This window comes from Mustela lutreola, chromosome 8 (genome assembly GCF_030435805.1).
Source record: "Mustela lutreola isolate mMusLut2 chromosome 8, mMusLut2.pri, whole genome shotgun sequence".
Taxonomy (NCBI): Eukaryota; Metazoa; Chordata; class Mammalia; order Carnivora; family Mustelidae; genus Mustela; species Mustela lutreola.
The window spans coordinates 75,255,233-75,269,055 of NC_081297.1; the positions used below are offsets into that span (position 1 = coordinate 75,255,233).

The following is a 13,823-nucleotide window of genomic DNA, read 5'->3' on the forward strand; positions in this document are numbered from 1 at the left end:
TCCCTGTGATTACTAAAAGGAAAATGGTAGCCCTGGAAGTGAGGAGAAGTATGGCTTTCCTGTGCTAGCCGGTCTCATTCTAGAGGGAGTGCACCCACTCTCTTTGTGGTCAACGAGGATGACAGCACTCTTCTCCAAGGGTACCGTTAAATTTTCTAGAACCAACATGGTCTAAATAGAAAGACTTTTGGAAGGAATTTTAAAAATAAATCCATATCTAGTATTAGAAAGAGGTAAATAAGTACATGAGATTTTTTTCCCCCTCATCTTCTAGAAAATCATCATTCTGAATTCATAGTTCTGACAGGTAAAGAGCACCATGTACTCATCTTTTCTGGTCATTTCCTCCATTGGGTAATGCAGGATGGTGTACTTCCATTTCAAAAAACAATGAGCTTTTCTGCTGCTTTCTTCTCCTTCAAAGTTCAGGGAGGAGCGATTAAACATATTCTTAGCGGTTTTAATGATGTATCTATGTATCTATGTATGTAAGTATGTATGTATTTAAAAAGCCTTTCTGAATAATCAGCCTTGATGGCCCATAGTGCCATTTCAGATACAGGCAGATTCTTGTAATGCAGAATCTTGGCAATATAGGCTGCTTTGAGAATAAAGTCTAGTAAGTGAAAAACCTCAATAATATTTGCAACTCACTGCCTGCTTTGATATCAGTATTGATTAGACCCTCCCAGGTATTATGGAGCTAGATTGATTGAATCTTAACCCTTTCCTGATTTGAGTTAACTCTGATGAAAGACTCTAAACATGGAAGACAATTTAGTTAACTGACATTTTCAAATACATCTGGATTCCAACATAGATCTTTAGTTATTTTCATGGACGTGTTCCATTTCTTTAGTATAAACGTACCACTTCTAGCTAACTGAATTGTTAGCTTCCCCCACCATTTTATTAAAGTTTCTTAACCTCTTCCTTTCATACTATTTTTGTTTTTTTAAGTTCCCGATTTTCCTTTCTTAAGCAGGTCCACTTAAAAAATAATCAAAGGAATACACAGTAGATGTTCCTGCGTGTTCTTATTAATTCTTCTGTTTACCACAACATACGTGGGTTCCACGACATGCAGGAGCAAAGCACCTGAACAGCCCATCTAAAATTCAGTCGAGATACTGAATGCTTTTCCTCCATCCTTTCTTCTTTTAACAATTGTAAAAGGACTTAGAAAGAAACCATTATATCCTCTGCATTGTGGAGACCTGTTGTTGTGCTTTGCAAATAGTAAGATTCAGTAAATGTTTATTGAACTGAATTTTGCAGAATAATAGTCACATTTATAATTTTTTCTTTTTTGTTAAGTACACTAAATGTCTCTCCTGCACATTATAATTTTTGCATGTCAGGGCTTGGAACAGAATTTGAGATTATAATAATGTTTGCTACGTATGTATTTGACTACATTACAAATGCAAAATGTGTTCTCAGTAACATAAGCAACCTAATATTTCTGTAGATAGATGGATAGATCTAGTTTATCACAGCCCAGGTAAAGTAGTTGCTTAAAATATTTTTGACATATATGATATTTAAGTGCTAGGATCACATCATTCTTATCAATAATTACTTTTAAAAAAATCTTAGTCTCCAGACATTATGAACAGTTTACTTTGTTCTTATTACTGAAAAATGGAACTGTATATCACACTGTTGATTGTGTACTCATGATTCTCTACCATGAGAATGATTGTCTTGCTTTTCTTTTAATGTCAACATTTGCATTCTGAGTATAAAATGAGATCACATTTAATTTAATTATAATGTTAACAAATTACAGGGGAGCAGATGGATTTCTTGAGCACACTGTTCAGATGTTAAAAGTTTCTGGAATTTGACATATTTTAACAGTGAAAGTAGTAAGTTTTGTGATAATTGATATAGTAAAATCTTAGAAATGACATCTTGTGAAATATTTTAGAGACAAAGCATATTGCATTGAAAGATAAATGCATGAGATTTAAATTAAATGAATCATTAGTTTTGAAAAACTACCTGCATGGATCTTTTGTTTTTGCCTTTGGAAATGACATAATTTCCTTATGTAATTAGATTTCAAAAGAAAACTAATAAACTAAAATTATGTTTCTTTCTACTTGAACATTTGTGTTAAAGTTTTCATTTATCGAGCTATTTATATGGTTTTGATTTTTCTTTGTTTAACAAGAAACATCTGGTGTCTTATGTCATCAGCCTTCTCCCCATCCCTACCCCTGTGGTCTGAGCCCCTCAGTGTCATAGAACCAAATGTTCTAGTAACACCACTGACTCCTGACCTCCAGCCTGGCTTCAACCTCCAGTGCTTTGTGACTTTTTGGGGTACATTTTCCCTTTCTCCTTAGCAGTTTTTCCAAAAGCTATAAATAACTTGCTTCAAGTCCTCTGTCAAGTAACCTTTCTCCTCCTCCCTCCCAGCCTTTTTCTTTCACAACTTTACCTTTTCACTCTCAGAGAAAATAATGCCACAAATCACGTTAGTTGCTGTGTTTGCTAGTTAACATTCTATCAGCCTGCACCCAAAGCTTTCCATGTATTATAGCACTTATCTTTCTTCATCCTAGCAAAAGATAGATTATCAGTTACATTTTGCAGATGAACAAATGAGGCTTAGATAAGCCAAATATTTTGCCCGGGAGCTGAACTGCTTTTTAAAAATCAGGTCGGACCTCTTTATCATTTTTTGGCTTTTAGTTCACTGAAGAAGAGGGAGGGATTTAGTTCACTTCTAACCCTCTTGGTTTAGTTGAGCATATGTTACTGAAAAACTGAACTGTATATCACACTATTGATTGTGCATATGTTTGAGCACTATTGATTGAGCATATGTTTCTTTTTTCTACCTGAACAACTGCCTCCATCTGAGCCCTGGATTGCACTCCAACCAGACTTCCTTAGAGACCATGCTCATAACTTCTGCATCCTCCCCGCCAGCCCTCAGATACACAACTCTGCCTCTGTCTGCCCTGTGGCTCTGCCTCCATTCTTTCCATCACGGCACATAATCTTCAAAGACTCTTCTTGTACAGCTTCTCAACTAGCACTACCTCTTCAACCCACTCTTCATGATTCTCCTTAACTGGTTTGCTTGGGGTCCCAGGTACCTCCTCTGTGCCCAATCTACAGGGACTCGCAGTTTCTATCTTAGCTGGCCTCTTTGGTGCTGTTGACCGCTTTGTGAAAACTCCTCTCCCTTTGCTTTCTTGACACCATCTCTCCTAGTTTCCCCTTGTGACTCCCTGGGTAGTCCTCTTACCCTGCTTCACAGGCCCAGGAATGACCTCAAATTGTACACAAAATGCTGGGTAACATTTTTCTCCTAAAAATGTCTCTGGCTTTTATTAGAGTCTCACATGTGTCTGTGACTCAGCAAAGTTTAAGACCAACACCCTGCAGGTATGTTACTCTGGATGATGTCTTCGATGGCCCTGATTTCAGCTGTCACCTCTGTACCACTGATGCCTACATCTTCTATCAGTCATGTTTCTTTTGTTGGCTCTCGATGCCCATGTACAACTGCCTGTTGAACACAGATGTCTCCAAGAAGCCTCAAGCTTAATATGCGCCCAAAGCTAGGTTATCGTTTAATATACCAGAACTCCTCCTTCTGTGTCCTCTCTCTGTGATAGCACCACTAGGCAGTTTTCTAAGCAGGCCAGTGGGCGTCCTTTTATTCTTTCTCCTTCTCTCCTTCTTTTCTCAGCAGCCATGCTGTCCATCTACACTTCCACTATTTTGCCGCAGCCCTTCTTAATCGGACAATGCTTCCTGACTGGCCTTGATTTCTGTAACTACTGTCCCGTCTGCCTACAGTAGCTCCTCCTGACCTTTTTGGGAGTTAGGTCTAAAACTCGGCCCCTTCCTCAGTTCTTTCCCATAACCTTTGGGGGAGAAAACTCAAGTCCACAATGACACTTGAGACCCAGCCATGTACTTGAATATTCCTAAACACACATTATGCTCTGAGCATGTCTTCAGTAGACTGTATTCTTCCCTCACTATGTCTGATCCCTGTGTCTGGAAGGCATTTATGCAATTGGCCTCACTTGCCAATTTGTACACACCTTGTTGGACACAGTTCCTGTCACCTTCTCTGTGAAATCTCTCTGATCTCTGCCAGACTTGCATTGGTACCCATTGTGATTGGACCACCTGCTTATAATATTCACCACCCCTTATTGTTACTACATCAGTATCTGTATCAGTTCTGGCTTCTTTACTCTTTCTTTCTACTGAATCCCTCCCTCTAGGCTAGGGACTATATCTACTTCAGCTGTATCTGTGTCTTGACTGCATAGCACAATGTCTGTAAAAGGATAAGTACTTAATACATCCTTTTTTTTTTTTAATATTTTATTTATTTATTTGAGAGAGAGACAGTGAGAGAGAGCATGTGTGAGGAGAAGGTCAGAGGGAGAAGCAGACTCCCCATGGAGCTGGGAGCCCAATGCGGGACTCGATCCCAGGACTCTGGGATCATGACCTGAGCCGAAGGCAGTCGTCCAACCAACTGAGCCACCCAGGTGTCCCTTAACACATCTTTTTACAATGATAATACTGCAAAACCCTAGAGAGTCCTAGTTGCCATGGCTTGCATGTAAGTAGGTAACTACAAATATTTGTTGCATAAGTAAGCAAATCAATGATACTCTGTTTATAATGCGATTCTGTTTGCAATTCTGTTTTGCAGAGCTAAATAAATGATCTATCTATAGTTATCTTGCTCTTTGGACCTATAAATAATATGAAATGCAAAATTTTATTTTTATTAGTATTTCATAGTCAAGAGGCCAATTTGATTAACATTTTCATATATTAGTACCATAAGATTAAGAAATATGATCATATGAATAATTCATTTTGGGATTAAGGAATTACTCATCTAGTAATAAAGAAGAAAACAGTTTCATGTTAGGTTGACTTCCTATATTAAAACCATTAATGTTGATGAATAACAAATGAATTTTTACATGTTTATTTCTGCATCATATATCTTTTGCATTTCACTACAGGGGCAAGTGGCAGTCAGTTATTTGTATAATTTCCTCCCCGCCAAGCTCTGAGTCATTTCTTCCTCACAATTCAGGTGTGAACAAAACTCTCATAGATGAATAACTTAAGTGTTACCAAATTTTAGTGTAATATCACATAAATACCTCATTGTGCCACTGGGTAACTTCAAGTATTATATTAATTTTTTTAATTTAATTTTTAAAAGAGTTAATTCAGTTTGTTTTGAGTTGCTCTTGCTCCAATTGAAATATATTGGCTTAACATGGAAAGAGGTGTTGATTGATTTACCCTTTATCCAGTTAGGAACAAGTTTTTTTTAAAATTTTTTTTTTTATAAACACATAATGTATTATTAGCCCCAGGGGTACAGGTCTGTGAATCGCCAGGTTTACACACTTCACAGCGCTCACCATAGCACATACCATCCCCAGTGTCCATAACCCCACCAGGAACTACCCTGGTGGGGTTATGGACACTTCCTACACACCTTCCCCCAGGAACTAGTTCTTATTAGAGCCTGTGTCCTTTCTCCAACCCCTTTGAATTTGGGGATTTATTATCGCAGTTAAGATTAGTCTATACGGGGATGCCTGGGTGGTTCATTCCATTAAGCGTCCGCCTTTGGGTCAGGTCATGATCCCGGAGTCCGGGGGTCGAGTTCCACATCAGGCTCCTTGTGCAGCATGGAGCCGCCTTCTCCCTCTGCCTGCCGCTCCCTCTGCTTGTGCTCTCTCTCTCTCTCTCTGTGTGTCAAATAAATAAATAAAATCGTAAAAAAAAAAAAAAAAAAAAGACTACTCCATACATGGAAAAAAACCCAACATCAAAATAGCCCATTTGTGAAGCTGGCATATTTGTACTGAGGATTATCTCCTAATTCCATTACCCTCACAGGTGAAACACTTAGAGTTTCCATTCTGCCCTTTCAGCTGCCCAACACTTGTATCATGGACAATTTTTTCATATTTTATCACCTCCTTCCCTTTCCCTGCTCTCCCTTCAGTGAACGTGATGCATCCTGTTATCTTCCCCCCACTTACCAAAGAGCTAGAATAAATACCAAATCAGTACTAAGTTTGAAGAGAAGGCATGCCACTGGTTTAATTTGTTAGTCTGTTGTACAACCACATTCAGTTATATTATTTAGCTGGGGGCTTCTGAAATAACTCTCTTAAATCAAATGAAATGCAGTTCAGCAAATGCTTAGAGAATGTCAGTATCACATGTCTTTAGATACAGACCTGGAAAGATGGCCATGCATAATCCTTCCCCTTCGGAGACTCTCTGCTTTTGTGCGTAATACCTGTAAGCACATAGTCATAACTATAATGCATTGAATACTTGCTCTGTGCTATGTTTAGACACATATATTAATTGCGTTATTACATTGATTTCTCAGATAAGGAGACTGAGTTTCAAAAAGATTGAATAACTTGCTCAAGGTCGCAGTCATTAACTGATATACCTGGGATGTAAACTCAGCTTTGTGTTACTCTTCAGATGTAGTGCCTTTGTCTAGGTCTCATTGTATCCCAGAAGGAGTATCTAAAGGCAGAGACAGAAGAAATCAACTCTAGTTATGGGAGTCAGAGAAGCAGCATTTGAGTTGGGCTTTGAAAAATGAAATGTTCACCAGGTAAGCAGTCTAAAAATGAATAAGAGATCCTAAAAATTTTAAACATTGAGAAAGGCTGATGAAGGAGATCTCTTAAGGCAGGAAGCATTTTAAATTACTAAAGACATATCTCTTTAGTGATATGACTTATTACTTTCAGCTCAGCACAAGCAGATTAATTTTCAGAAAAAATATTAAGCCTGATAGGAACTCCTTCATAATGTCATTAAATGTGAAGTTTCATTTTTCAGGTTTTCAACTTATATAACTGAAATTATACTGTGTATATTTTCCTAGGACTTGATTTTTTGCTTGAAATTGTTTGTGATAACCATCTATGTATTGTGTAATTTGTGGATGTATGATGCTGTCCTTGACTCATTTATTTCATTACTATATCAGTTTTGTGAATTACAAACAGATTTACCTAGTATTAAGTCACTGGACTTTTTTGTAGCTTCTAGTTTTTTTTTTTTTTTAATATAAGCAGTGCTACAATAAAAATTATGACTCCTAATAGTATATAAAATATAAAATTATTTGCATATAAAAGTTATTTTTTGTCTTCTTACTCTATGCCTAGGAATGAAATTCTTGGGTCATAAGGTAGCTACAGTATGGAAGGGAGAATTTTGGCCCCATGACCTTGCTGTCCAGTGTCACACCTGTGGTCATGTTACTTATGTGGCAAGAGGAATTTTGCAGATGTAGTTAAAATTACTAATCAGCTGACCTTAAGATATGAAGATTATCATGAATTATCTAAGTAGGGTCATTGTAACCACATGTGCCTTTAACAACAGAAGCAAAAAAAAAAAAAAAAAGGCAAAAATAGAAGTAAAAATGTAAAAACAAAGCAAAATTCAGAACAGGAAATAACAGATGCAGCTGATGGGAGTTATTGAACTACAAAAAAAAAAAAGCAGCTGTTTTTGTGTGTGTGTCTTTTTTCTATTCTCCATTTTCTTTATCTCTGATCTAATCTTTATAGTTCCTTACTTCTGGTACCTTGGAGTTTACTCTGTTCTTGTTTTTCTAGTTCTTGAGGATTAAAGTCATGTTGTTCACTTTTTTTTTTTAATCTATGCATTTACAATTATTATTATTATTTTTAAAGATTTTATTAATCCATTTGACAGACAGAGATCACAAGTAGTCAGAGAGGCAGGCAGAGAGAAAGGAGGAAGCAGGCTCCCCGCCGAGCAGAGAGCCCGATGTGGGACTCGATCCCAGGACCCCAAGACCATGACCCGAGCCGAAGGCAGCGGCTCAACCCACTGAGCCACCCAGGCACCCCTGCATTTACAATTATAAACTCCCTCTTGGCACTGCCTTCATTCTGTCCCATATATTATAGTTTGTTGTATTTTCATTTTCATTATTTCAGGGTATTTTCTAATTTCTTTAGAGACTTTTAAAAAAATTTTATTTATTTATTTTTTAAAGATTTTTATTTATTTATTTGACAGAGAGATCACAAGCAGGCGGAGAGTCAGGCAGATTGAGAGAGAGAGAGAGAGAAGCAGGCGCCCGCTGAGCAAAGAGCCCGATGCGGGGCTCGATCCCAGGACACTGAGATCATGACCTGAACTGAAGGCAGCGGCTTACTCCACTGAGCCACCCAGGCGCCCCTCGAGACTTTTTTTTTTTTTTTGACCCATTAGTTGTTTAAGGATATGTTGTTTAATTTCTGTATATTAGTTTATATTCCAATTTTCCTTCCACTGTTTTTTTAATTTCATTCCATTGTCATTAGAAAATCTATGTTGTATAATTTCAAGCTGCTTGAATTTGTTAAGGCTTGTTTTGTGACCTAATACTTAGTTTCTCCTGGAGAATGTTCCATGTGCACTTGAGAAGAAGTCTGTTCTGTTGTTAATTGGATGGAGTGTGCCCTTTAGGTACATTAGGTCCAATTGGTCTGTAATGTTGTCCAGGTCCTCTATTTCTTTATTGATTGTCGGCCTAGTTGTTCTATCCATTATCAGAAGTGGAGTGTTCAAGTGTCCTACTATTAGTGTATTGCTGTTGCATTATATTTTATTAACACACTGCTGGATTTTTGTTTAATATGATTTTTATTTATTTATTTTTTGCATGCAGAATACTAAACTAGTAGAATACCACAGGTTTGTTTTTTTATTGTCCAATTCTAAGTATTCTTTTTTGCCTGCTATTCCTTCTTTTAATAGTGAGTTTTCAGAAATGTCTTAAAAATTACATATTGTCAGGGTACCCGGGTGGATCAGTTGGTTAAGCGTCTGCCTTTGGCTCAGATCATGATATCAGAGTCCTGGGACAGAGCCCGGCATCAGGCTCTCTGCTCAGTGGGAGTCTGCTTCTACCTCTTTCTCTGCCTTTCTCCCTGCTCATGTGTTTTCTCTCTCAAATAAATATAAATAAAATCTTTTTAAAAAATTACCTTTCATCATTAATTTCTTTTTTTTTAAATATTTTATTTATTTATTTGACACAGAGAGATCACAAATAGAGAGAGAGAGAGAGAGAGAGAGAGAGGAGGAAGCAGGCTCCCTGCTGAGCAGAGAGACCAATGCGGGACTTGATCCCAGGACCCTGAGATCATGACCTGAACTGAAGGCAGAGGCTTAACCCACTGAGTCACCCAGGTGCCCCCATCATTAATTTCTAACTTTATTTTATTTTTGGTCAATAAATGTGAAATACTTTAGTAAATATTCTATGACATAGTACATAGAACTTTTAGTAAAAGTTCCCTAAATTTAAGAAAGATTTGGAGAATGAATAGAAATTGCTGAGATAAAAAAGTGGGTTGAGGGGTTGGTAGGGTGAGTATTCCAGGTTAAGTCAGGGAGAAATGAGACTTCTGTTTTAGATTCAAGGAAGAAAAAGCATGGCTCTGTTGAAAAATGGCAGAAAAGATGAAATTAGAGATTTTACTGTGGCTGTATTTTATAAAGGATATTATGTCTTAATCAGTTTGAAATTATCATAGGATCTGGAAGATGGAAGGCTGCATGATTAGATTTCATGATCAAATCAGTCTTGCATCGATACAGGGTATAAATTAAAGGAATACTAGATTGAGGCCAGTTAGAAATGAGAAATCCAAGCAAAAGTGTAAAGGTATGAGCTAAGGCAGTGCTAGAGGTAATGGAGAAGTATTAAGAGATAATGGGAAAATGTTACAGTTAGGGAAAAAACAATTAAAAAACAAACAAAACCCTGACTGCATCAACAAAACACAAAATCAAATCAAACAAAATTAAACCACCTAGTCTCTCCAGAGGCCATTTATTCTTTATGTGTCAGTTTTAGAAATAATTATTCATCTTTAATAATTCTCTTGAGATGTATTTTCAGCTTCTTGGTGATGAGTTCTATTCTTATTATGGGTTGCAAAATATAATAGAAGAATATGAGTCGGGGCACCTGGGTGGCTCAGTGGATTAAGCCGCTGCCTTCGGCTCAGGTCATGATCTCGGGGTCCTGGGATCAAGTCCCGCGTCGGGCTCTCTGCTCAGCAGGGAGCCTGCTTCCCTCTCTCTCTCTCTCTGGCTGCCTCTCTGTCTGCTTGTGATTTCTCTCTGTCAAATAAATAAATCTTAAAAAAAAAAAAAAAAAGAAGAATATGAGTCCGTGAAACTATTTTCAAAATTGGCTTTTTTGGGTAACTTTCTTTTTTGGGATTATTTCAGTTATACAGAAAATTGACTAGAATAGTACCAGAAACTCCCAGATACCCTTTAACCCAGAATTTTTACTTTCAATGGATATTGACTTTGTCCCAAGTGCTTGTATTTCTTACCAAGGAGTTGATGATCAAAATCGGGAAACTTCACGATGATACCCCGATGTTATCTAATCCATACTCCATATTAAAATTTCAACAATTGTCCCAGTAATATCCATTGTAGCTGTTTTACCCCAGTCTAAAATTTAGTCAAGAATCATACATTGAACTTAGTTGTCCTGATTTTAGTGTCTTTTAACCTGAAACACTTCTGTAGCCTGTCTTTTCTTTCCTCACATTGTTTTTAATAATCTTTTTACTTTAGAATAGCTTTAGATTTAAAGAAAAGTTACAGAGGTATTACAGGGAGCTCTTACATATTCCTTACCCAGTTTCTCCTAACATTAATGTCTTACATTCCCAATGTACATTTGTCACGACTAGTAAACCAAAATTGATATATTACAGTTAACTAACTCCAGACTGTATTTGAATTTTAGACTTTCTTTTTTTTTTTTTTTTTTTTTTAATTTCCCCATTAGTGTGTACCCTTTCTTCTTACACAGTTCTATTCAGGATACCACATTGCATTTAGTCATCTTGTCTCTCAGTATCTTTTATTTTGTGACAAATTTCTTAGTCTTTCCATGTTTGGGATGACGTTAACAGTTATGGGAAGTATTAGCAGATATTTTGTAGAATGCCCCTTAGTTTGGGATTGTTTTTCTAATGTTTTTGTCATGATTAGATTGGAGTTGTAGGTTTGGAGGGAAAGGCCACAAAGGTGAAGTATCCTCATTACATTATATCAATGGTACATGAAATCAGCATGACTCATAGGTAGTGGTGTTAACTGTACTAACTGGCCAGGGTAGTGTTCGCCAGGTTAAAATGGTCAGTATATGCTACACATATCCTTTTGTAGTATTGTGAGTTTTTTATGTTTTAGAGCTATAATGTCAAATGCATAGAATCCTGAGATTATATCTTCCTAATTAATTGAAACTTTTTCTTAATTACATAAACAGTCTTTTAAAATTTCTAGCAGTCTTTTAAAATTTAAAATCTGTATGTTTGCTATTATTGTAAGTCCACTGGTTTGCAGTGGGTTTAGTTTTTTCCCCCTTCATGTATCTTTGCATTCTTTTCTTTTGAACTTTCTAAGTCCTTAAATTTTGATGTTTATTGTAAATAGCACATGGATGACTTGTATGTCTCACCAAAGTGAATGTTTATTTCGAATTCATGCTATAATCAAGTAATGTAGTCATTGTGACGCAACCTTCATGTTGTGTATTAGTCATTTATTGAATTCTCTACCTTGTGAGTCTCTCCCTCCCCTCCTTTTATTGGTCTCTCATTTTTATGTCCTAAGGTGGCATAAAAAAAAAAAATCCCAAAATCAAATTCTGCAGGGTTACCCCTTCTTGTCTTTCTGGTTTTCCACTTTAAGCTTTAGATTGGTCCTTACTTTGTTGCCCAGTAATTAGAACATTTATTAAGACATTTTGGCAAATTTTATTCAGCATTTTAAAGTACTGAAAGTACATGTTTAGTCAGGGTGTTTAGTTTGTCATAAGATTAAAAATGTAAATCTTGAGATTGTCAAATAGAAAGAAGAAAATAAAAGGTATAGGTAGATTAGAGTGATTAAGATTGCTGCAAGGATGCCAAAAATGGTATATATATAATATTCCAAAGAAAAACATGCAAGGATAAATTACTTGGCCTTTTAGTTGTAAAGACCTAGAGAAAATAGAAGATTCTGACATGTACGGTTACCCTAGCAGGGAGCAAAAATACATAGAAAACAAAACTTTGTTTTAGGAAGTTTCCTGCATAAGCTATGAGATGACATTTTTATCTCAAGTCCCAATGGTGCTCTTCAGAAGAAAATATTATAATAGAAAGAAAGAAAGGATTGTGGAGTTTTACAATAATTATAATTTTACATTGATACATTTATAGCTCAGATATTTTAATTTTTCATTCTTTTACCTTCTTCCCAGTCATGATAGCTAAAGAGTCCAGTCCCTTTACCCATGGAGAATAGGGGTTATGTTTTGATGCATGCACACTGACATAGATTGTCAGAAATGAGTTATATTTTTGAGGACAAACGCACTTGTTGGGCTCTAATTCCACAATTTGTAGCTCTCAGGATGAACTGAAGGATCTGTGAATTGGGACTTAAAACAGGAAAAAAGAAGCATGACGTTTACTGTGAGAGCATTGGGATTTTCTTTGGAAGATTCTCATGGACTTGTCTCTGTAGTCCTTCATGTAAAGCTGGGAACCATATACATAAACTTTGTATTTTCCTGGTGGACTTCGCCCTTGGTGTCAGTTGGATACTCTATGAGCATAAGTACACCAAACACATGTAAAAAGAAGAATGTGTGGGAGTTTTACTTTCTTCAATTTTTTCTTATGTATTATATATTTTCATTATATTTGGAGCACCTGCTGTGTGTAGATATTTAACTCTGTTGGCTCACAAGAGGTCTATGTTGTGAATTTTACCTTTACAGAGGTTATAATCAACTTGAAAAAAGAAAGGGAAAAAATATGTGATTATAACAAGTTAGGGGTAATTACATGCTTAGTGTCATAAGAATGCAGTGAAGTCTGAACTTTACATGAGGTTGACCAGGATGAAGTTTCTTGGAACAAATGGAATGTTATCTGGAGATATGGAAGGTTTGAGGTGAGATAGGGAACAGTTAGTGTGCTGAGGTATATCAGTGAATGGGAATGGCCACAAAAAAGAAATAAGCACAAATAAGTAACCATGTTGATGAAAGGAGAAAGAACTGTTGGAAACCAAGATTAGGAATGGGTTTTAATCACATAATGGAAATTTTAGAACCCATGGAGAAAATTTTATTATATTATAGATATTATATAATATTATACACATTACATATGTTAAACAATATGAAGCTCTTGACAGTTCTTGGACAGAGGTCTGACATGTTGAAAATTATCAAAGTTTAACTTTATTAGGAAATGTGGGTCCATAGGATAAACTCAAGGTTGAAACTAGGAATATATTTTGTTAGGAAAGAACCCACCAAATAGCAGTATGCTCTTTATTTGGTTCCATAAAAATGAAATGTATAATACTAGTTTATATTATAAATATTCATATAAATTATTAATATATATTAATATATTTTTATTATAGAGGAATTCCAGGGAGGAAATGTGGTACGATCATACTTACAGCAGAGGAGTTAAACTGTTGTAGGGTAAGTAAATATTTCTTTGATTTGAAAAGTATTTCCAACCTTTTAAAAAGATATTTCTGAAACTATTCTTAAATGATTGATTCTTGAGTAATTTTGGCAAAAAAATAATTAAGACTATTATATAATTTTCTAATCTATAAAATATCATTGTAGATACTTAGTTACTTTAGATATAGAGACTACATTTGTAGTCCAAAAAGGATATCAGTTATTTTAACAGTCT

The 13,823-nt window shown here is 36.0% G+C and overlaps 1 protein-coding gene across 1 annotated transcript in view; it reads left to right on the forward strand.

Moving 5' to 3' along the window:
* CPNE8 (copine 8) overlaps positions 1-13,823 on the forward strand; it is a 215,605-nt gene that overhangs the window by 91,754 nt on the left and 110,028 nt on the right. The window contains exon 7 of the mRNA XM_059185658.1: positions 13,537-13,600. Coding sequence (XP_059041641.1) covers positions 13,537-13,600 — 64 coding nt within the window. The remainder of the gene's footprint in view (positions 1-13,536; positions 13,601-13,823) is intronic.